This window comes from Diorhabda carinulata, chromosome 10, assembly GCF_026250575.1.
Source record: "Diorhabda carinulata isolate Delta chromosome 10, icDioCari1.1, whole genome shotgun sequence".
In the NCBI taxonomy this organism is placed as follows: Eukaryota; Metazoa; Arthropoda; class Insecta; order Coleoptera; family Chrysomelidae; genus Diorhabda; species Diorhabda carinulata.
In genome coordinates this window covers 2,342,048-2,363,717 of record NC_079469.1, presented here as the reverse complement: position 1 = coordinate 2,363,717, position 21,670 = coordinate 2,342,048, and the positions used below count along the sequence as shown (strand labels likewise).

General features: G+C 29.5%; 3 protein-coding genes and 1 long non-coding RNA gene across 14 annotated transcripts; 2 read left to right on the top strand and 2 right to left on the bottom strand.

Annotated features, from left to right (window-relative positions):
* Positions 1–607: 607 nt before the first annotated feature.
* On the bottom strand, positions 608–2,138 carry LOC130899014 (2-oxoglutarate and iron-dependent oxygenase domain-containing protein 3-like). Its single transcript, XM_057808678.1, has 4 exons — positions 1,754–2,138; positions 1,406–1,698; positions 957–1,255; positions 608–907 (listed from the first exon to the last, which is right to left on the bottom strand). The coding sequence occupies exons 1-4, from the start codon at positions 1,858–1,860 to the stop codon at positions 638–640; spliced, it is 969 nt and encodes a 322-aa protein (XP_057664661.1). The 5' UTR covers positions 1,861–2,138; the 3' UTR covers positions 608–637.
* A 790-nt stretch (positions 2,139–2,928) lies between these two features.
* On the top strand, positions 2,929–8,947 carry LOC130899011 (serine/threonine-protein kinase dyf-5-like). Of its 7 annotated transcripts, XM_057808672.1 has the most exons (9): positions 2,951–2,966; positions 3,209–3,304; positions 3,766–3,940; positions 4,442–4,609; positions 5,606–5,944; positions 6,333–6,524; positions 6,578–7,014; positions 8,155–8,402; positions 8,661–8,947. In XM_057808672.1, the coding sequence occupies exons 3-9, from the start codon at positions 3,785–3,787 to the stop codon at positions 8,774–8,776; spliced, it is 1,656 nt and encodes a 551-aa protein (XP_057664655.1). In that variant the 5' UTR covers positions 2,951–2,966; positions 3,209–3,304; positions 3,766–3,784; the 3' UTR covers positions 8,777–8,947. The 7 variants fall into 7 exon arrangements, with proteins under 7 accessions (XP_057664656.1, XP_057664655.1, XP_057664659.1 ...); XM_057808673.1 differs by lacking the exon at positions 3,209–3,304 and having other exon boundaries at positions 2,929–2,966; XM_057808676.1 differs by lacking the exon at positions 2,951–2,966 and having other exon boundaries at positions 3,062–3,304; positions 8,158–8,402.
* Positions 8,822–12,721, bottom strand: LOC130899017 (uncharacterized). 2 transcript variants are annotated; one of them, XR_009059952.1, is made up of 7 exons: positions 12,679–12,721; positions 12,275–12,401; positions 12,064–12,102; positions 11,855–11,895; positions 11,618–11,662; positions 10,427–10,510; positions 8,822–10,251 (listed from the first exon to the last, which is right to left on the bottom strand). It is a non-coding gene; the product is annotated as an uncharacterized LOC130899017 (long non-coding RNA). The 2 variants fall into 2 exon arrangements; XR_009059953.1 differs by having other exon boundaries at positions 12,683–12,721.
* A 425-nt stretch (positions 12,722–13,146) lies between these two features.
* Positions 13,147–18,147, top strand: LOC130899010 (DNA ligase 1). Of its 4 annotated transcripts, none has more exons than XM_057808666.1 (15): positions 13,147–13,510; positions 13,567–13,617; positions 13,862–13,900; positions 13,957–14,013; positions 14,077–14,136; positions 14,187–14,482; positions 14,532–14,637; positions 14,687–14,859; positions 14,936–15,428; positions 15,648–15,849; positions 15,911–16,114; positions 16,167–16,383; positions 17,328–17,563; positions 17,617–17,814; positions 17,916–18,147. In XM_057808666.1, the coding sequence occupies exons 1-15, from the start codon at positions 13,494–13,496 to the stop codon at positions 18,087–18,089; spliced, it is 2,523 nt and encodes an 840-aa protein (XP_057664649.1). In that variant the 5' UTR covers positions 13,147–13,493; the 3' UTR covers positions 18,090–18,147. The 4 variants fall into 4 exon arrangements, with proteins under 4 accessions (XP_057664649.1, XP_057664652.1, XP_057664648.1 ...); XM_057808669.1 differs by having other exon boundaries at positions 13,296–13,510; positions 17,621–17,814; positions 17,916–18,138; XM_057808665.1 differs by lacking the exon at positions 13,147–13,510 and having other exon boundaries at positions 13,567–13,809; positions 17,916–18,146.
* Positions 18,148–21,670: the final 3,523 nt, after the last annotated feature.

The window sequence follows — 21,670 nt, the reverse complement described above, 5'->3', positions numbered from 1 at the left end:
GAACTGTCATTTATAAAGTTAAATTGTTTACTTTTAGGTTATTTCGTACGTCAACTGTCATTTACACAGTTAGTTATTTTAATAGATATTTAAAATCGCGTAGTTAAAGATTATTCTGTACGTCAAATATCATTTACACGGTCTATTAGCCTGTTTTTAGGTTATTCTGCACGCCAACTGCTATTTATACAGTTAAATTGCTCATTTTAAGGTTATTCTGCAGGTTATCTATCATTTTCACGAGTGATTTATCTATTTTTGGGTTATTCCGTTCATCATATGTCATTTACATTGTTAATTCGTCTTTCTCTGGTTTTTTAGACGACCATTTGGTAATGGAATGGGACCACAATAGACATATGTCATGTTACATCTAATTTTAGTTTATATTCACGTCAATTGTCTTTACATAAGAAATCATGTAATTTGATGTCATATGTCATTTACACATCTATTCAACCATATTTAGGTTATATGTACGTCAATTCGGAAATAAATTAGAGGCACAGTGGTGTTTGCATTTAAGCATGCCAGATAAAAAAAATTTAACATCAAAAAAACCCTATTGATTAAACCATTTTTTTAAATAATTGAATCAAACACAAACTTTTTGTTACATTCTTTATTTTCTTCATTTTCACATAGCGGGATCTAGAATAGCTTTAGTAGCATCACAAGTAAAGGAAATTGTAATAGCGAACCGCAACCCTTCCGTTACCCTTTCCACATAATGCGGATTTTCCGATCCGGAAGTAAACATCGATACTCTTCCTTTCCTCGGTTCCACTGTTACATTCTTAGTAGGCGCAGATATGTTATCCATGAAGATAAATCTACCTCCTTTAAAATCCTTCCCGTAATCGTTCAAATACAACAAAGACGTGTAATGGAAAGCCTCGTAAGTACGCTAGAAATTAAATAATCAACTAACGTATCACCAACTATTTCTAACTTACTTTATCAATGTGTTCGTGCCAGTATTCATCGTGTCTCGTCTTAGGATCCACGTTAGATAAACGGGAAAAGAAAGTTGGGTAAGTTAAATGTAAACTGTCAGTATTTATCCCGAAAGATTCCGCAATTGCACTTTGTATATTTTTCCTTACTAATTCGTAAACCTTACGTTCAGTTTCTGTTAAAATCTTTTTATTTCCATTATGTTGATAGATGTTTATAAATTTGTCTCTATAGGATAGGGCTCCAGTGTGGAGGTCGACGATAGAAGCCCCTCCTGAAGAACCACCTCGAGCCATTACTAAAAGCCAACACAATAACAAATTCTAAGGGTGTAAAATGAAACAAATTGGATGAAAACTCACGAATTAAACCTAAAGTACACTATTAAACATCAATATGATGCAATAAATTCTCTAAAAATGCTTTAAATTTATGATATTACACTTACTTCTAACTGCAAGTTTTAATAAAATATCTGCTTCTTCTTCAGTGACGAGTTTATCACTGACGAATCTCCCACATTTCTTGGGTACACAACCTTCATATTGTTTGATATCTTTTATATATTCAGGGCCACATTCTACAATTTGCGATCTTCTAACGTACACCTCTGTTTGTTTGGAAAGAATTGAATCTTTCGTGCCTTTAGAAAAATACCACAAATATATAAGGACTCCTATCACTAGAACACCTCTGCTCCACATTCTTTGTCCTGGAAAGTTTGGCAACGGGCCGTATTTACTGAAATTTTTTTTATCATTTAGAAAAAAAATTTCAGTTTTCGTGTGAAACTTACAAGTTTTTAGCTGCCTTCGTACTATTCTTATCCTTAACATCATCTTTGCTTTTCGTTGTTTTATCAACAGATTTTTCTGGGTTTCTTTTTGTCACACTCGAAGTCATTTTTATAACAAGTTACGAATATATACTTATCAGATATTTAAATATTTATTGCTTATACGAGATTCATTTCATTGGAGTCTTGAAAGCTGTAGTAATTCATCCATATATTTTTTATAAAATGATTTCATATTCAAAATCTAAATCGAAGATTCCAAAATTTATTTACGAAAAATATACAGATTGGCGCCGCAATTTACAAGATGATTATTATTATTTTTTAAGCCATATCCCATATTTATAAAATGCGTATTACCACGGTGACGTTTTGACGTACTGTCACTAGAGATGGGTGGTATTTAAAAATAAGTTATGCCTTTCAAATATATGTTCCAAAGTACCTATAGTTTTATTTTAACACCTAATATTATCAATACACAATATCAAATTTACAAAAAATAGAGAATTTCATACTTGGGTACAATTTTATAACTTACGGTAAAACTGGATTGAGCTCTAGTTTAAACTAAGCTAAGTTTGAATTCTCAGTTTCGTATTATACTAAAGTTTAAGCTACCCCGAGACCGTCGGTAACGTTTAAATAGAAGTTTGTAGGTAATCGCATCTGTAAAATGTGAAAAAGTGTGAATATGTGATTTAAATTGACTTTTGAGTTTTAAATTTCACTTGTAAACTACCCTTTACTATATGTATTAGTTATATTAAAGACCTATATGCATAGGATAAAATTAATTAACTTATGTTTAGATATAAATAAACTTTTATTGTCACACTAGGAAATAGATTACAATTCATTTCTTCAATTAATATCTTAAGAAGTAGTTTCCCATCTCTAATTTGTGTTAACAAAGTTTTAGTGTCTACCGCTTGGAGTCGCTACTGCTGATCATATTTATGATGGCTAATTTAAAAACAGTAATCATTAAAAAAACAGATTAGTATTATTTTTTTTAAAGAAGATAGAAGAAAACCACGGCCAAAAATAATACTTTTTGCTTAGTTATGATTCCTTTTGGTTTTATCTATTTATAGACGTAAATTTAAATTTGAAGTTGAGATTTTGTTTTGATTAATTTAATTGTCAATATCATAATATTCAATCGTTCAAATTAATTATAAAAGAATGTAAATAACGTTATAATACTAAGGTAATTAAGAAAACTCTAAAGTAAATAAAACCTGATACAGACAACTTGACACCAAATATTATTATGATTCATCGTTTAATTATCCATCACGTTTGTTTGTATCAATAAATCCAACCAAGCAGAAATATTTAAGGTTACACCTTTCAGTAAACATTCTCGCGGTATGAACTACATTTGATAATTATTGCGGGTGGGATAAATTCTAACATTCCCAGTTACACGTAAATTGATGTTTTTTACAGAGTAAAACATTCTTGAAGTAGGAAAATAATCAATATTTAGAAGGACGGCGCAAATCGTAAAATTGTTTTTAGTACAAGTGAAAATATCGAACAGACGTAAGCAGTTAAAATGTTTCTTAACGATAGGAATATGTAGATTTAGTATCAGTTAGTTGTAGTTAATTTAAATTTTTTCGGTAAGTTCTAAATGTTTATAATTACTATAAACAACACATAATAATGAATTTATAAACATTCCAGTGGCGTAACTAATATTCTTTTGAAGTCCCCGATTGATAAAGTGATATTTTTCAATAACATTCTTACAAGTAAAAATGACGGTTTTTTCAAATTATTTTCTCCTTTTCTATATTTATTAATTTCTAATTTGATCAAATACACAATCGATTCCTCTAAAATCTTATAAATTTTGACGTTTACCATTCTTGTCAAAAATGTCAATTGTGAATTAATCATTAGAGAAATTGTTTTTATATTATTTATTACGTGAGTCCCAAGTTATCCCAGTTAATAACAAAAGTTATCGAATTAGTTCTATATCTACCCTAATTTCCTAGGTTAGAATTGTAAAACATCATGAACAGGTACAATATTCTACACCAACTTGGCGATGGCACTTATGGTTCAGTTGTATTGGGTCAAAGAAAGGATACCGGGGAAAAAGTGGCCATTAAAAGAATGAAGAGGAAATATTATTCTTGGGACGAAGCCATGAATCTTAGGGAAGTTAAGGTAAGTGAAATTTATTTGTAAGAAAATATGTTTTATTATAAATTCATCTGTTATCACTATTTTGTGACTTTCCATATTTATAACACCCTGTAGACTGCAGTAATATCAAAGAATACAAAAAATTTTAGTTTGAAATTATATATTTAGTAGTCACCTGGTATCTATAAACATAGTATAATAAAAATAATGGAGTTCTCTCATTTCGATAGTTATTATTACCGTTTTTTAGAAATATTCTGAATTGATATGTTTCAACTTCAGATGTCCCCCGGTAATCTATAAACAAAGTACAATAAAAATAACAGAATTCTTTAGTTTTCTATACGTATTGTTCTATTGTATCCTCTATTTTTTAATGTTTATCTATGCAACTAACCTTGCCCATCAACTGTCAAATTAATGAAATTTTGAAAATTATTTGGAAATATTTATAGTTTCAATTAATAATTGTTATAAATTTTTGGATGAAAATTGTTACAAAAAATAGACTTTTGTTTATAGTCTTTGAAAAAATTACATCATTCGAATGTGGTGAAATTAAAAGAGGTTATAAGAGAAAACGATGTATTATATTTTGTGTTTGAATATATGCAAGAAAATTTATATCAATTAATCAAAGACCGAAGAGTGCCTTTTCCAGAATCAGTCGTTAGAAATATCATAAATCAGGTAAGATATTTTCTAGGTGTACATTTCTATAGTAACAACATTGGAAATGATTAGTATATTCACATAGTATTTGATGACCTCCTTATTTCGCTTTCGTGCTTGATTTTTAGCTTCCTTCATTTTCGTTTATGAATTATAATAAATTATTGCTTTATTTACATACATTCCGATTCGTTAGTTGATGCAAAACACGCGAACGTTTCGCATACGTTTATGTAAAAAAATCTTATGTGTTTTCGTAGTATTCCTATAATCTAACCAAAGTTAATTGAAGATTTCTATAAATAATTTTTTAAATCATTATAATTCGATATCATAAACAACAATAATTTTTATTACTACTGCTTTATACAAAGAAAAAATGTTGCAACCCCTGTAATATATGTCAATGTAACCTCTTTTCATTATTTGCTTTTAATATTTCATCTATTACCTTTTAACAGCTGGTTAGTGAGTTTAAATATTGATTTTATTGAATACATTATTCGTATTGAGCTTTTTTATTATCATAATTACACAGTATACCTTAACCTATTAAACTTTTATCAAAAATTGTTAACTTCATTATAAATTTAATAATATTAGGTTTCATTTATAAATTTTACATGTTATAAAAAACTTGTTTTTTTAAATTGCTTATATTCTAAAATGTACACCAGTACCATGACCATTAATATTATGATGAGACGAATTGTATTCATATTGTTGTCAACAAACGAGCAACTTATAATTACCATAATGAATTAAATTATGTTTAAAAAACGTGGTTTACTGTTGTAATATCTAACATCTTCATTATTTTAATATAGATTGTACCTAGTTGAAATTATTATATTTATAATAAACATAATCGCTATTTTAAATATGGCGCCGATATATCAAGGAAACATGTCGGCGAAATCTATGATATAATTATCATTAATACTGATGTACATTTCAGAATACAATAAATATTTTCCATTATCTTTTGAATCATTGTTAGTTTCGATATTTTAGATCTTACAAGGTTTAGCGTTCATTCATCGACACGGTTTTTTTCACCGAGATCTGAAGCCGGAAAATATACTTTGCTCAGGGCCGGATTTAGTAAAAATTGCAGATTTTGGGTTAGTTCGAGAAATACGTTCGAGGCCGCCGTACACCGATTACGTATCGACTAGATGGTATAGGGCTCCGGAAGTTCTTCTACACTCGACTATTTACAGTAGTCCGATTGATTTATGGGCTTTGGGTTGTATAGCTGCCGAAATTTATACGTACAGGCCTTTATTTCCAGGAACGACAGAGACGGACCAGTTGTACAAAATATGCGCTTTAAGAGGCACTCCAGATGAAGTACGTCAAATGTTTCGATTAAATTTTTTACTGCGCACATTAATTTTGATAAAATCTGTATAGGCAAACGCAATTGCGAGCTTATTTCGTCAATTTCATAGATAAATTAATGATTTTAAGTTTTCGTTAAAAAAATATAAATTAATAAAAAAAACATTTTTTTCTTAATAACTGAAGCTAAAACAATTTTGTGTTTAAAAATAGTTTTCGGAGGTAATTACAGAACAGGAAATGTTCGACGGCCATCTTGTCGTTTATGGCTAAGTTAACGTGGTAACATTGTACAGTAAAAATTGACGTTTTGAACATGTTTGATCGAGGGAGGGGGGATTTTGAGTGAAAAATTACGTTTTTAGATACTTTTTGTATATTTGGGATACAATTTTAGAACAAATGGCCAGAAAGTTATCAACTAGCCGGCGCTTTGGGTTTCAAATTCCCTTATTTTGCCAAAACCCCCCTTAACGACGTTGTACCACAAGCAGGATCGAATGGGATCAGCTTAATAGACGAATTCCTCGAATGGAACCCCATCCATAGACCTACAGCACAAAGTGCGTTAAAACATCAATATTTCCAGGTCTATAATTTTGATTTCCACATTTCAGGATGTATTTTCTAATAAATTTCCAGGTTAATCAGTTGAGCGCCCTCCAAACGAACCGCCAAATCCAAGCGAATAGTGCCTTACAGTCTCACACTAACGGAAAAATATCCACGCAGGAACCACCAGATCCATTATTCCCAAATCCCCAAACTCAAGTCCATATCCAAACAAACGGTCGATCTGTAATCAAACAATTGTCCAATTCCAACCAACCCGCCGTTCAAATAAATATCCAATCGTTGATAAAACCCATGGAAAATTTGGAAAAACCCAGGTTGCAAGGGGCGCCTATCGTCTATAGTTTCGGACAATCCGATTACGGGAGTAAATATCTACCGTCGATTTTCGATAATATGAATAAAATTAATAAGGCCAGAGGAGGAGTGGTGATACCTAATAAGAAAATTAGTTGGGGGTTCGAGACGAATTTTGAGTACGAAGATGATTTTGCTGATATTTTAGGGTATGTATTAAAAATTTCATGATAAATATTTCATTTCAAATCTAACTTATCTCTAAATTTAATTAACAAACACTATTTATCATTAAATCACAATTAAAATTAAATTATTTTAATAATTTATTTATCTAAATAAATTTCTAATGTACGGTCCTGTACTTTTTCTCACGTTTTTATCTTCTTTTTTACGCTACAAATTATGATGTTTTGTTCATAGATAAATAAATAGTTATTATGCAGAATTTTGTGTTCTATGGGCTAAATTCAGATATTTCATTTGTTTTTTATACATACTGTGTATGACATTTTAGTTATATAAATAAATATTGTGTGACTAATTAATAAGTGAAACCTTTCGTTACAATAATTGCCTTTTAAAGTGTATAACGTTTTGGTTTAAGTGTAATTAAACGCTGTTTATAGTAATTCATTTTACAAGTTTGGGAAAAGGTATATTTAAATACTTGTTTATGAGCCTGATGACTACAGTACTAGTATTTTAAACGTATTTCACTGTTGTATAATGTTTATTTTATAACGTTTCTTTTTTTATCTCTTATTTATTACCAATCAAAATACAAATTGTTAATAGACTTAAATTGTCGGAGTAAGAGCTTTCAATGACGTGATGAGGTCCTCTCTAATTAAAATTTCTATCAGGCCAGTTGGCTATTTGTTTTTGAGTTTTCTATCATTACGGGCTTCTGTTGATGAGCGGAGTACTGTATTTACATTATTCTCAAGTTCTTCTTCAATGAAACTCTTAATATATACCTTTCCATACACCAAGATGCATTGGAGTGATTTTTTCTATGTTATGGGGCTTTTCGAGGATTTAGAAAATTAATCTCTTTTTCTACTTCATTTATTGTGAATGTTTTGGTTGTTATTAGGAGTAATTACCCACCGAAAGTGAGGTCCTGGTTTTTATATTTAATTTTTTGTGTTAGTAGATTTTTTTATCATTTTTCGAACTAATGCTATTAAAACGTAACACAATATAAAATAGTAGACCTTTCTCATCATTGGTTTTTTGCATTGCGGTGTTGTCACGTCTTATCAGATTTTATTATAAATGTATATTTGTTTGCATTTGTCAACGAATTTTAAATATTTTTCGTGACATGTTCTGTTTTGTCCAAGAAGTAAAATAAAGCTGCCTGCTTCAGAGAAGAAAAAAGATAATTCGAAAGTGAATTTGAGTCAGTTTAATTTGCAAGATATTTTGGAACCTTTGGCGAAAGCTAGCGCGGGAACGATTCGGAACCAATATTTGAACGTTCCTAAATATATAAACGGACAATCTACAGTGCGACGAGATTCTAACATTAGTTTATTTTCGAATTTTTCTAATAACGGAAGAAACAGTGGCGTACAAAATAAACAATCCAGTAAGTTGATTAATAATATAATAAATTAGTTTTTACTACAAAAACAAAGCACTGACGCCCTAAAAATGCTTCAAAACTAAACATTTTACGTTCAAAGTGAATTATTTGTTTTAAATAAAAATCGTTAAATATTCCGTTCTAATTAAAACAGTCAACAATGTACGACCTCTGTTCAAAATGGCGGGCTGTCAATATCAGTTGTTTAAAAATAACGTTTATTAATACAGTTGTCATTTTATTTTAAAAAAACGCCTTTAGGCAAATTGGATATGCAGCCAATGTGGACGGATTTCGGAGACTTGAATTCGGCGAAAAGAAGATTTGGAAATATGAAAATTACCAATACGAACGGTTACGATTTGACAGCCAAGTAATTATAATCTTTTTGACGATACGCTGTTGGTAAAAAAAGAAGATTATGGATTCTAATCTGTGATAGTCATTTATTTTTATAGGTAGATGTCACATTTTCCATGTTAATATAATATTATTTAAAAAAAAAACTGTATAATTCTAACACAATAAATTATATATGTTAACTATGATTTATTCGTAATATCCTTTATATTCCTATCATAGATAACGTTTACGTCACTATAAAAAATAACCTACAAATTATCATTTCAACATACATAAATGGTGACATTATTGAAAGTTCTGCCATATTTTCTGCGTGTCACAAGATGTGTGGAGGGAAGAATAGGTGTCACATGCGTAAGCTGTCATTTTGATCTTAGTTTTAGCGGTAAATTTGAAAATATGGTTATAGGCTTTACATTACTTATACTAAAAGTTATATAGTTCTATTTATTGACATTTACAGTGTTCCAGACACTTATAAACTAAAAATGTCAAATCGGAGACCAAAATTACGAAAGATATTGATAGACATCTGGCACGATAAAAGCGAAAACAGATTAGTTACAATACTTTTAACCGGACACGGTCACCTGAGACGTAATCTCTACACCATGGGCATCAATGTAGATCCGAAGTGCCGCTGATGCAAGGAGAATGATGAAACCGTAGATTAGGTCTTTCTGCGAGTGTATCACAGTTTGCCTAATGACATCAAATGGTTCAAGCCAAATACCTGATCCATTTCTCAAAGGAGATCGGCATTTGGTAACGTCAAAGGCGCACGATGGGCCTATCCGAAGAACTGTCTTTAACAATCCTTTGGCCGTCCACAATTAAATATAAACTATCACCCAGTAAACGTATAATTGAATCCAAGCTTGATTCGCGTAATTTTGTCACGTTTCTATTAAAGTGGCCATTCAATATTTTTTTTATTTGATAGATTTGAGCATTTTCAAAGATGTCAATTGCACCCCTTGAAGTTAAAGCGCGTAAATTTCATCCCCACGACCCATCGGCCTTTAGTAACGCCAAGTGGGGCACAACGGGGGTCTATGTGCTCAACGGCCCATTGGCCGCCCGTAACTAGTAACGCTAAGTGGGACACGATGGGTCTATGTGCTCAACAGTCCATTGGCCGCCCGCCCGCCCATAACGTTACTATGAACGCTGTAGATTAAGCGAAGATCAAAATGGAGGATACACGGCGCCCTTCAAAGTTAAAAATAATTTTTGTTTTGGTTTGCAAAAGATTCACGGGAATGGGATGTAAGGAAAGAGAAATTCATCAATAAAAACAGAACAATTATTACTAAAAAAAAAATCGATTGTTGCCCGTTGCAGATATAAATTCAGTAAAATTAAAGGAAAGAAAAAACAAGTTTTTGTGTTTGTCGAGAGGGGGTAACGCTGATAAAACAAAAACATTTAAAATTCAAACTTCCTTTATTTGTTGCGTCAATTTCAAAATTTCCTCTTGTTCACTGACCTGTAAAATAAAACAAAATAATCAGTTAAAGGATTAATCAATTGAAAATTTCATCCATTAAGGATAATTTCAGTAAAATATTTGTAATCAAAAAATCATAGCGTATATTAGAAGCATCATTTGAAAATTAACTTAAATTAAATTCATAATTATTTTAATATTAAACGAAACTTACATATTCTGACATACGTTGAGGAAAAGGACTTTCTATGCAAAATATATGACATTAGAAACTTTTCAGACAAACTCCGCGATTCAACTGCAACAATAATAAGCATTTGATACAAATAATTGAGAAATGCAGAGTCTAGTATTTGTTTTTTTATTGTAAATCAGAGAGGGCAAGTGTGTAACCATTAGTGTTGAACACTTCTTAATAGCGTATATATTAAATCATCATAAAGAATTCCGAAAATGGTAGCAAACTAAGTGAGTATTCAAATCATAAAAAAATAAATCATCGGCTTCTCAAAGGACATCGGGCTTTGGTGACGTCAAATAGATCCACTGACAAACAAAAAACTGTCAATATTCTGATTGTTCAAAACTATTACAAACTCGTGCACTGATACATGCCCTGTTAAGTTTATGCTAAAGTTTGGTGAGTGCGTTTCAATAGACAATTTCTATGAAAGTCTTATTTGTTTATGGCAAATAAGAACCTCTAAAAAAAAAAGAGTAAAAAATTCAATATCATGATGGGCAAAAAAGCATGTTGAAGTAGTGATTGAAATTTGCCTAACTTTAAAATGTCATTTATAAAAGGATGGGAAAACTGATAAGCAAAGAGGAAAGAAAAGGTCAAGGAGAGAAATAAAAAATCTCGAGGAATAGAGGGCGAAAAATTTGTTTAAAAATGTCATTGTGGAAAATGTGAGTGGGGAGACGACGTGTAAAGAGGAACAGGAGAAAAGAAATGTCACTTATAAAAGAGAGAAGACTATAAAACAAAAAAAAATGGGGACAAGAGGAGCCAAATAAAAGTAAGAGTGGAGAGAATGATACAAAAGGTAAATAAATGAATCAAGTATTAGTTTTGAAATTTGCAAATTGTCACTGACCTTAGATTATTGAAAATTGAGGCGCTGCTTCTAATTTGAAAATTAATAAAAGGGTGTACAACTTTTTTTACATCTTCCTCCTGCTAAAAATAAGCCCCCCCCTCCAAAAAATAAAACCTACCATTGAACTTTTGAATACAGTTCTAATAAGAATAATCAGAACAGTAAGTCAAACTATTGAATTATTGGTGAAACCTGAGAAATACTAATATAAGACATCAGAGATAGCGATAAATGGATTCTACATCGAAAACTCTCAACTGTTTGTTTTCAAAATTTCGTAATAAATGATCAAAATCACTTACCAATTTAATAAAGTTTTGGTATTCCTTTTATGGAGAAATTTCTTCCTGTAACAATGAAAAACTCAATGAAATCCCGATTTTGGAATTGGTGTTTGAAAATGTAATTTTTTGAATTATCAGTGCAAAAAAGCAGCCAGAAGTTATAATCACTAAATTTCAGACGGTAATTTTTATCATCATTTCTAAATAATTTACAAACTTGAAAGTTAAAATTGAATGAAAACTCAAAATACTCACTTTTTATAATGTTGACCACGAAATTAGTACATCAAAACGATCTAAAAACAAAAAGATATCATTAATTAACACGAAATTAAAAAATCTAAGAAATTTTATAGAAAATATTTCAGAAATATATTTTCAACAAAACTATTCAGTCATATGCTTGTCTAAAAAAAATCATCATGATAATTGGAATAACTTGATATTTTCGAAAAAAAACTTACTTTGTATTTTACGCCATTTATTAAAAATTCAACAATAACCTGAAAATAATTAATAAAAATTAGTCAAACGCTACAAACATTTAAAAATATTCAAAATAAAAAAATTAATCAGAAAAAAATGTTATCAGCAACTATTTTATGACAGGGATAACTTAAAACATCATAGAGATCTAAATTCCATATACACTACCATTCTATAACTTTGACTTACCTCTACGTGTAGTCGTTGATAGCGTCATTTTTAAACACACGTGTTTCTTTCATCCTAATTAAAAGTTTTGTATGAACAACAAAAAAGATTTGAGTATTTGTGTTCTTACATTCCATATTATACTGATCTGCAAAAATAGGATAATTGATAATGTAAATAATCACTGAATTGTACGTATTTATTGAGGTATCAATAATCAGAATATTCCGATTATTTATAATCATTTATCATACGAACGAGACATATCAATCATCATATTAAAATAAATTACCATTAAATATATATAACAAAATATTTCATGTACATTAAAACTCTAATTTAAATGAACAAATTTACAAAAAAAGGTATGATGATTAAGATATAAAAAAATTAGTTCATTAAAATTAGCGAGGATCTATACTTACTCACTTATTCAATAATACTTCAATTTAATGACAGATAGAAATGAAAGAATTAACCTCACTCACTGGTTATATACGATTATTTTATGTTGGTAGCACTGTTAGTCTCTTAGTCGTATATTAGTGACTGATAAATTAAGATTATATAAGGACTTTTAAAAAATTATGATCGGATTGACCAAATCGTGATCTGAATGTTCAGAAACTAACCCGGATCACGTTCATTTTTATTCGGATACTAATTTTTCTATGGTTTTTTGAAATTTTAAAATTATTTATTCTCCTTAAACGGCAGTCTACTATTATTTTTTGTTTCATTGATACTGAGGTGTGCGGTTTTCTTTTTTTGGTATTTCAGCATAAAAATAGTTTATTAAAATCAAACTTTAGTGCTAAAGCCGTGTGAAGTTAGTAATTGTTGATAACTGCTCAATAAGAATGACTGAATAACTAGAATCTATTATATAACTTAATAAATATCATGGAAAAAGTAACACACAAAAAGTGATAAAACTCAAAAGTTTTTGTAGATCATATTTTATATTTCCACTGAAAATTGAAAGCGATGTTCGAAAACTGTGATCTATTTCTCGTTCTGGATTAGGATCCGCAATCAGCTGATTATGATCTACCGACAAGTCTTATCATTTTTCAATGAAAATTTTATTTTTTTTTAGTTTAAATTTAACAATCGCCAAGAAAGTATAAATTAAATTCCGATAGTTACTTTTAACGGTTATGTAATTTATATGCGAAACAAATTGACATTTAACTATTAACCTAAAATATGAGTTTGGCGGGCAAATAAATAAATCAAAATGCAAAAAACAATTACGTTAGTCTTTAATAAAATATTTTTTAACATTGTTTGTTACTTAATTTTGATTTTAGGTCATTTTTTAATAAACTTCCTACCAATAAAGATGATGATAAAGATATTGGGTATGTTCGAGGTATTTAAAATATTTTGAAAATGTTTTTATTGAGAATAGTTTCTCAAAGAGTAGTTCTTAGTATTAAGACAAAAAGTATTATTCTTTTTCCACATTGTAGTAATATAAAGAAAAATATAACTATTTCGAAAATAAAATTAAAAGTTGATTATTCCACATCCAAGACAGAAAACATCAAGAAGTAAGTTGATTTTCCATTTTTCTAATCTGATATTTTATTTTTGATATTTCAGAAAAGAAAAACTTGAAGCTTGTAAAACATCAAAAGTGAAGTGGGTATTTTTATTAGAGTGTTGGAACGTATTTTATTACTAATTTTATTTTCCAGAACCCCTACAAAAAATGCGACTGAAAATCTTAAAGAGACTTCTCTGGAAGTTAACAGGTATGTAATATCAGCATGTAATCGATTTTAAATAAAGAATTTAATAAAAATAACACTTTTTAGTTCAAAAAGAAGAAGTAAAAGGGCAAGGGTATTAAGTAGCGATGAATCTGACCAAGAAAAGTAAGTGTAATGATAAAACATTTTGATTTAATAACACTCAATTTTTTTAGCTCAAATACAAACGAATCTGAAGCAATTGAAAATAGCAGTGAAGAGAAATCTTCAGAATCTGTTACAAAGAAACAAAAAATTGTCGATACTGATGTTGAAGAAAATAAAAAACGTGCTAAAGAAAAACTAAATAAGTCAGCAGAGTTTACAAATAAACAAAAAACATCACCAAATTCAAAAACTACACCAAAAAATAAAGATAAGAATGAATATAACAAAGCTGGTAATAAAAATCAATTAGATGTAGTTGATAAGAAAGAAGAGATTAAACAGGAATCTAGAAAACTTATGTTTGGTAAGTTGTGACAATGTTTATCGTCCATAAGTCTAATTTCCCATTATAGGTGTTCAAAAATCAGATAATTCTACCAAGGAAGAAAAGAAAATGTATAATCCAACTTTAGTAAAGTACGATCCCATAAAAGATGCTATTTGGCAACACAACGAAAGGTAATATAATATCCGTACCTAAAGAAAAATACGTTATGAAATTTTTTAGGGTACCATACAGTGCATTGTCCAGAACATTTGAGGAAATAGAAGAAATCTCAGCAAGATTAAAAATCATCGAAATTCTAAGTAATTTCTTTAGATCCGTTATAGTCTTATCACCAGAAGATTTACTTCCTAGTATTTATTTGTGTTTGAATAAGTTAGCACCAGCTTATGAAGGTATAAATGCATTTGAATCGTAGTTAAATATTGATTTTCAAGATCAATTATATGTAATTTTTCTTTTACTCTGTAGGTTTGGAATTGGGTATAGCAGAAACCAACTTGATGAAAGCTATAGCTCAATCGACTGGCCGTACCCTAGCTCAAGTTAAAGCAGATAGCCAAGAAGTTGGAGATCTAGGACTGGTAGCAGAAAAATCAAAATCCAATCAAAGGATGCTATTCAAACCAGCCAAATTAACTGTAAAAGGCGTTTTTGATAAATTGAAAGAAATCGCCAGAATGACAGGAAACGCTTCACAAGGGAAAAAAGTTGAAAAGATCCAATCCATGTTTGTTGCATGTCAAGATTCTGAAGCTAGATTTTTGATAAGATCTTTAGCTGGAAAATTGAGAATTGGACTTGCCGAACAGTCAGTTTTGCAAGCATTAGCTCTTGCTTGTGCTACTACTCCACCAGGACAAGAATATTCACCCAGTATCCTCAACAAAGCAAAAGATTTAGGAAATGATAAATTTAAGGCGCTTTATGATAAGTACAGTCTTATTTTGAAGACCGCTTATTGGTAAGTTCAAATTATTATTATTATAATCTACCAATCAGTAGATCAAATGTACCATGCATAATGTAAGACGTTATAGTAGGTCATATGTACCATGTATAAGACACTGTACTAGGTCAAATATAAGTAAGGTTGAATAAAGAAGCAGACATAAGTAGGTCATAAGTACAATATTGTGGAAACAAAATGCTTGATTAGTTATCTTTTTGTTCGGATTTTCAGTGAATGTCCCAGCTATGATAAAATAATACCAGTTATATTGAAAACTGGTTTGGAAAGTTTACCAGAACATTGTAAAATTACACCCGGTATACCTTTGAAACCCATGTTGGCTCATCCGACGAAGGGGGTTCAAGAGGTTCTTCAAAGATTCGATGGGTTGAAATTTACTTGCGAATGGAAATATGACGGTGAAAGGGCACAAGTAATAAAAAAATATGACAAAAATATTATTTTATGTTATCTTTTTGTTGATTTATTTTCAGATACATATTGATGATAAAAAAATCAATATATTTAGTAGAAATCAAGAAGATAACACTTCCAAATACCCTGATATAATCTCTAAAGTAGAAAAGTGTCGTACGGAAGGAGTGGAATCTTGTATATTAGATGGTGAAGTAGTTGCGTGGGATAAAGTGAAAAAACAAATTTTACCTTTCCAGATACTTAGTACAAGAAAGAGAAAGGTGAGTAATTTCATTAATTAATCCCCGATTTAGTAATTTTCGATATTTTTAGGATGCCAATGAGGCGGATATAAAGGTACAAGTGTGCGTTTTCATGTTTGATTTGTTATATTTGAACGGGGAACCATTGGTGAGAAAACCATTTTCCGAACGCAGAGATCTTTTAAAAAAACACTTTAGAGAAGTGGAAGGAGAATGGATATTCGCTAAAAATATGGATACGACCGTCATGGAAGAAGTAGAAGAATTTTTGGATGAAAGTATCAAGGGTAATATTTAAATTTTTTACTAATAAAATTGATATTTTTTATGTAGCATTAGTTTGAGCTTTTTTTAAAACATTTTCTTTCCAAATCACCTTTGTCAGATAAAAAGCAAGCACAAGAAGGTAACTAAGATGGAATACTTCTTCTTGGTACTTAAGTCTTTTAGCTAAATGGGCAGGTGGCATGTTAAGGTGGACTTTGACCCATCACAAGACCGACCACCAGTTTCATGTAGTTTCTTGTCACCACGAGAACTTCTTGTCATACACCTGGAGTTTCACCAGGAAGGCTCCATCTGATTCTTTAGCTATCCGTTCAGTTGGTTATTAATGTGGCAACAAATGAGCCCACAGTAGGGCTCTCATCCTTGGTATGGAGTCGATGCCCTTCTTTTGGTAAGACTGTCTGCTTCTTCATTGCCTAATATACCCTGGTTGTCACATTAGGGTTCCTTTGTTTTTGTTAGCTAGTACTTTTGGAGTTTGTTTACACTCCCATACTAGTTTGGACGTGCACTCGTAGCTTGCAAGACCTTCAAGGGCGCTTGGCTATCCGAGGGAATGTGGATGGATGCTTTTTAGAAAGGTTTCTTTCTCCAGATCTGAGCTGATATTCCTAGTGGTATGAAGAGATCACATTTTGCCCAATCTTTCAAATTGTACTCAAGTTTGAAAACTTCGTGTTATCATCACTGGTTGAGCATCACCATATGTTGTGAGTACCAGAGAGTGGATTGCTCTTTATGGTAATCATATCTCTATCAACCTCGGTTCGAATCTGGTCCTGTTGAGCTTGATATGGAATCTTCTGTATTTTTGCTAGATTATGATGTATGCACACTAAGTATTACCTTTTTGATATTTATAGGTTTTTCCACGTACCATCTATAAACCATAATTTTTTTGGTTTTGGTTAGAATCCACCATTTTAGTAATTATCTTTTTTAGGTAATTGTGAAGGTTTGATGGTAAAAACTTTAGACCAAGATGCCACCTATGAAATTGCTAAACGATCTCACAATTGGTTGAAGTTGAAGAAAGACTATTTGGATGGTGTGGGTGATACGCTGGACGTTGTAGTGATGGGTGGTTATTTGGGAAAAGGGAAACGTACTGGAAATTATGGAGGATTTTTATTAGGTTGTTATGACGAAGACAGCGAAGAATACCAAAGTATATGCAAGGTGAATTGATATGTTAAAAGAGCGACATTGAAGCTGATTGGTTTAGTTTTTAGATAGGAACCGGTTTTAGTGATGAGGATTTGCAAAAACATGCGGAATTTTTCAAGGATCACGTCATTTCACAACCGAAACCTTATTATAGATTCGATAGTTCTTTGGAACCTGATCATTGGTTTGATGCTGTACAAGTTTGGGAAATCAAATGCGCGGATTTGTCATTATCTCCTGTACATAGAGCAGCTTTGGGAATCGTAAGTTCTACTTGGAGATATGTATGAATATATATATATATATATATATATATATATATATATATATATATATATATATATATATATAAAATATGTTTTAGATTGATCCGGAAAAAGGTATTTCACTGCGTTTCCCTAGATTTTTGAGAGTAAGGGATGATAAAACTGTGGAAGAAGCCACAACGTCGCAACAAATAGCTCGATTGTATTCCAGTCAGGAACAAGTTAAGAACCAACAGCAATCTAATAAGATAGAAGATGAAGATTTTTACTGAAATGAATGTTCTTATGTAACTTGTTCGCAATAAATAACATTTTAATTTTTTTACGAATTTTCTTTAGTATTATTTAAGAAAGAAGAATTTTGATTGCAGTTTAACTGAATTCCATAAAAATAAAGGTAAAGCCCTGCTGATTCAAACTATATAAAATATTTATTAGGATGCTTTTTTCAGAATTATTTGCTTTGGGGACTTTTAACTTGTAATAATAATATAAGGTGTAAAAAATGAGAAGAAAATATTTTTATCGATTATTCTAATAGATTGTTCTTATTTTTTGACTTGAGCAAATGAAAAGTGTTCGTAACACAAATTTATATATATTGAATACTTTAATTATCCTATGAATTTTTTAACGTCACTTTCCTTAGTTTCATCAAGGATGTAAAATTGTGGTAATGCCTTGCTCATTGAAACGTATCTAAACTGTATTTTATTAGGAATTTCTCATTTTTACTTTCAGAATTATTGATATGGGGAGCATTTTGAATTATTAAAAACCACATAGAGCGTAAAAAATGAAAAAAAAATATTTTTATTATTTATTTCAATGGTTTTGATTTTGCTTTTTTTTCGATTTATATACAATGCAATGAATATTCCAATTATCCTATGGATTTTTCAACAATTTCACTTTGCTTAGTTTCATCAACAATGGATCTATACTAGACTATCAGAAAATTGTGGTAAGTAATCTCTGCTGATTGAAATGCACTCAACTGTAGAGTTTATTAAGAATTTCTCATGCTTATCATCAGAATTATTGAAATGGAAAGCGTTTTGATTTAATAAAAATCATATAAGGTGTAAAAAATAAGAAAAAAGTTTGTCTTTATCATTTATTCTACTAGATTGTTCATATTTTTTGACTTGAACAAATAAAAAGTGTTCGTAACACAAATCTCATGCTATTATTGTTAAAAACGAAAAAATACTTGTTAATTTCATTTATTATACAGTGTTCACAAAAAGCAACATTTAATTTCGCATGTAATTATTAGATTTTTGCAATTTTTTTCAACTTGTGATGAATTTATAACATCTTTACTTTCTTTTTTTTTCATGAAGAACGGAAATATACTAACCTATCTGAAAATTGGGGTAAGGCCCTGCTGATTGAATTGGGTCTAAACGGTAGTATTTCCCATGTTTATTTTCAGAATTATTGAAATTGGGCAGATTTTTAATTTATAAAAATGGTATAGGGTGTGTATGAAATGAAAAAAAAATTATTTTTATCATTTATTTCAATAGATCGTTCATAGTTTTTAACTTACATTAAAACTGAGCAAACAAAAAAGTGTATAGCACAAAAGTTATGCTATTAAAGTTTTAAATAAAAAAAATACTTGTTAATCTCATTTATTATACACATTGTTCACCAAAAAGCAACATTCAATTTTGCATTTTAACAATTTTAAAAATTGTTATATATATATATATATATATATATATATATATATATATATATATATATACTGCGATGAAATGAAACATAGTCAAAAATGAATGTGTCTTCTTTTGTATATATGAATCTCTGAACTGTTAAAAATATAGTTTGAAAAATAAAAAAAATCGGAATTTAAAAATGGCTTAGTGTGATTCCTTGAAAAAAATATATAGAAACATTTAAAATAAATAAATAAATTAACAATTAGCTGTGAAATAACGAAAATTAGATCCTTTAGCATGTGCAAATACTCGAAATTAAATTAAAAAATAACAGCAAATAGCTTTATACATTTTTCTAATAGTTATCAATTGTTGAAGTTGGTGCAAATCTATTTCGCTTCTGTAAATTATTTATTTTTAATTCAAACACCCTGTAATTAACCAAATAGGTAAAAAAATAAAGGATGAAGTTGAATTTTACTCACAGATCCCAAAAAAGCAGTTACTTTGATAGTAGTTCATTTGTATCGAAGAAGTTTCTTTGATAAATACAATTATTTTGATAGTAGTTCATTTGTACCAAAGAGGTTTCTTTGGTACAATACAATTATTTTGATAGTAGTTCATTTATACCAGATTTTGTTTCAATTCAACTATAAATTTTCAAAATATTTCCCGGATAACAATAGAAAAATGTAACTTGAGATAATTTGGTAGGTGAAAGTATAAAAAAATATCACATAGACGTTCTACATTTTTACACTAGTTTTAGTGAAAAAAAATCAATTATAATTGATATTTTTAAGAAAAAAAAATGGTTATTACAGTCATTAGTCAAAGTATGCAAAAAAAACAACTTCATTCGAGAAGCTACGTCAACCTCAAGTGTTATAGTGGGAAAATTCAAAATTAAATCATGAAATTATGAAAAAAATAACCCTTCAGATACAATATTAATTAGTTTCTTGAGAATTGTCAATTACCCCATAAAAAAAAAATTATTTTTAGATTATTCTTCACCTGAAGATAAAATTTCTTCGGAAGCATATAAATCTGACCCAACTCTTGTTTTGTTCTGTTGTAGTAGTTTTATCTACCGATCAAATTTTAAGAGATGTGACTTCGAAAAGGTTTTCGGATGCTTAGAAAAAAATAGTTTCGAAACTAATCCTAATATCACCACAAATTTCAAGTTTGATCTTAGAATTGATGAAATTTTTAATAATAGATACCCAGAAACGGAGTATCTAATATACATTTTATATACTACGAATATGAACGTTTCGGCAATTCCCTCTTCAAGTCAATTGCCTTTTTTATTTATTAAAGTTGAAGGTAAAAAGTTTTAGATATGGTATATATGTCAAAATAAAATAGAACCTCCTGTATGTAGTAAATTCTTCAATAAAAACATGGAAATTACATAATCGGTTTTATGATTTATTTATTAATGTCTCATTGAAAATTTTTAAATTTGAATTCCTCTAAATATACAAAATTGACAATTAAATATCTAAATTTTGAAAAACTCTCTAGATTTATTTTTTTCAAAAATTGTCTTGTTTTCGCTCCTAGTTACATATAATTTGAGCTATAATCTGTACAACTGATCAAAATCTACAAAATGACTGTGAAATTAATTCGAGTATTGTTTCAAAAACTGTAAATTATTTATAAACACCCTGTAATACACGAATGACTCAAGTAAGTGAAATAAAATTATTTAGTTAACTTTAAGGGAAGTTTTCAGCAGCTAATTTTTAAAATAGCAAATTATTTTGATAGTAGTTCATTTGAACAGTAGGAATTTTTTTGATAAAATACAAATTTAATAACAAAAAACCTCAGGCAATCATATTTTTTTCTAAAAATATACTTGATGGTCCCAAAAATAAGTGACATTGATTTTAATTTATATCTGTCAAAAATTGTATTAGTTTTTGAAAAAAAGATCCTAGTTGACAGTGAAATTAAGTCGAGTAGTGTTTCAATAACTGTAAGTCAATTATAAACACCCTGTAATAAATGTATGTTCCAAGAAAGTGCAATTTTTAAAATATAGCAAATTAATTTAATAGTAGTTCATTTGTACGGAAGGAAAGATAAATGAAACATAATTTCAACTATAATATTTACAACTGATAAAAATCTACGAAATGTAGATGTAAATTATTTATTTTTAA

Bases quoted from the DNA above. Each gene is read 5' to 3' on its own strand.
- LOC130899011 (XM_057808673.1), top strand. From the start codon at position 3,785: ATGAACAGGTACAATATTCTACACCAACTTGGCGATGGCACTTATGGT. The intron at 3,941-4,441 runs GTAAGTGAAATT...TTTTGTTTATAG, and splicing joins TGAATCTTAGGGAAGTTAAG to TCTTTGAAAAAATTACATCA. The intron at 4,610-5,605 runs GTAAGATATTTT...TCGATATTTTAG, and splicing joins TTAGAAATATCATAAATCAG to ATCTTACAAGGTTTAGCGTT.
- LOC130899014 (XM_057808678.1), bottom strand. From the start codon at position 1,860: ATGACTTCGAGTGTGACAAAAAGAAACCCAGAAAAATCTGTTGATAAA. The intron at 1,699-1,753 runs GTAAGTTTCACA...AAAAAATTTCAG, and splicing joins ACGAAGGCAGCTAAAAACTT to TAAATACGGCCCGTTGCCAA. The intron at 908-956 runs GTAAGTTAGAAA...TTTAATTTCTAG, and splicing joins GGCACGAACACATTGATAAA to CGTACTTACGAGGCTTTCCA.
- LOC130899010 (XM_057808665.1), top strand. From the start codon at position 13,649: ATGTTTTTATTGAGAATAGTTTCTCAAAGAGTAGTTCTTAGTATTAAG. The intron at 14,137-14,186 runs GTAAGTGTAATG...CAATTTTTTTAG, and splicing joins GATGAATCTGACCAAGAAAA to CTCAAATACAAACGAATCTG. The intron at 17,564-17,616 runs GTGAATTGATAT...TTTAGTTTTTAG, and splicing joins AATACCAAAGTATATGCAAG to ATAGGAACCGGTTTTAGTGA.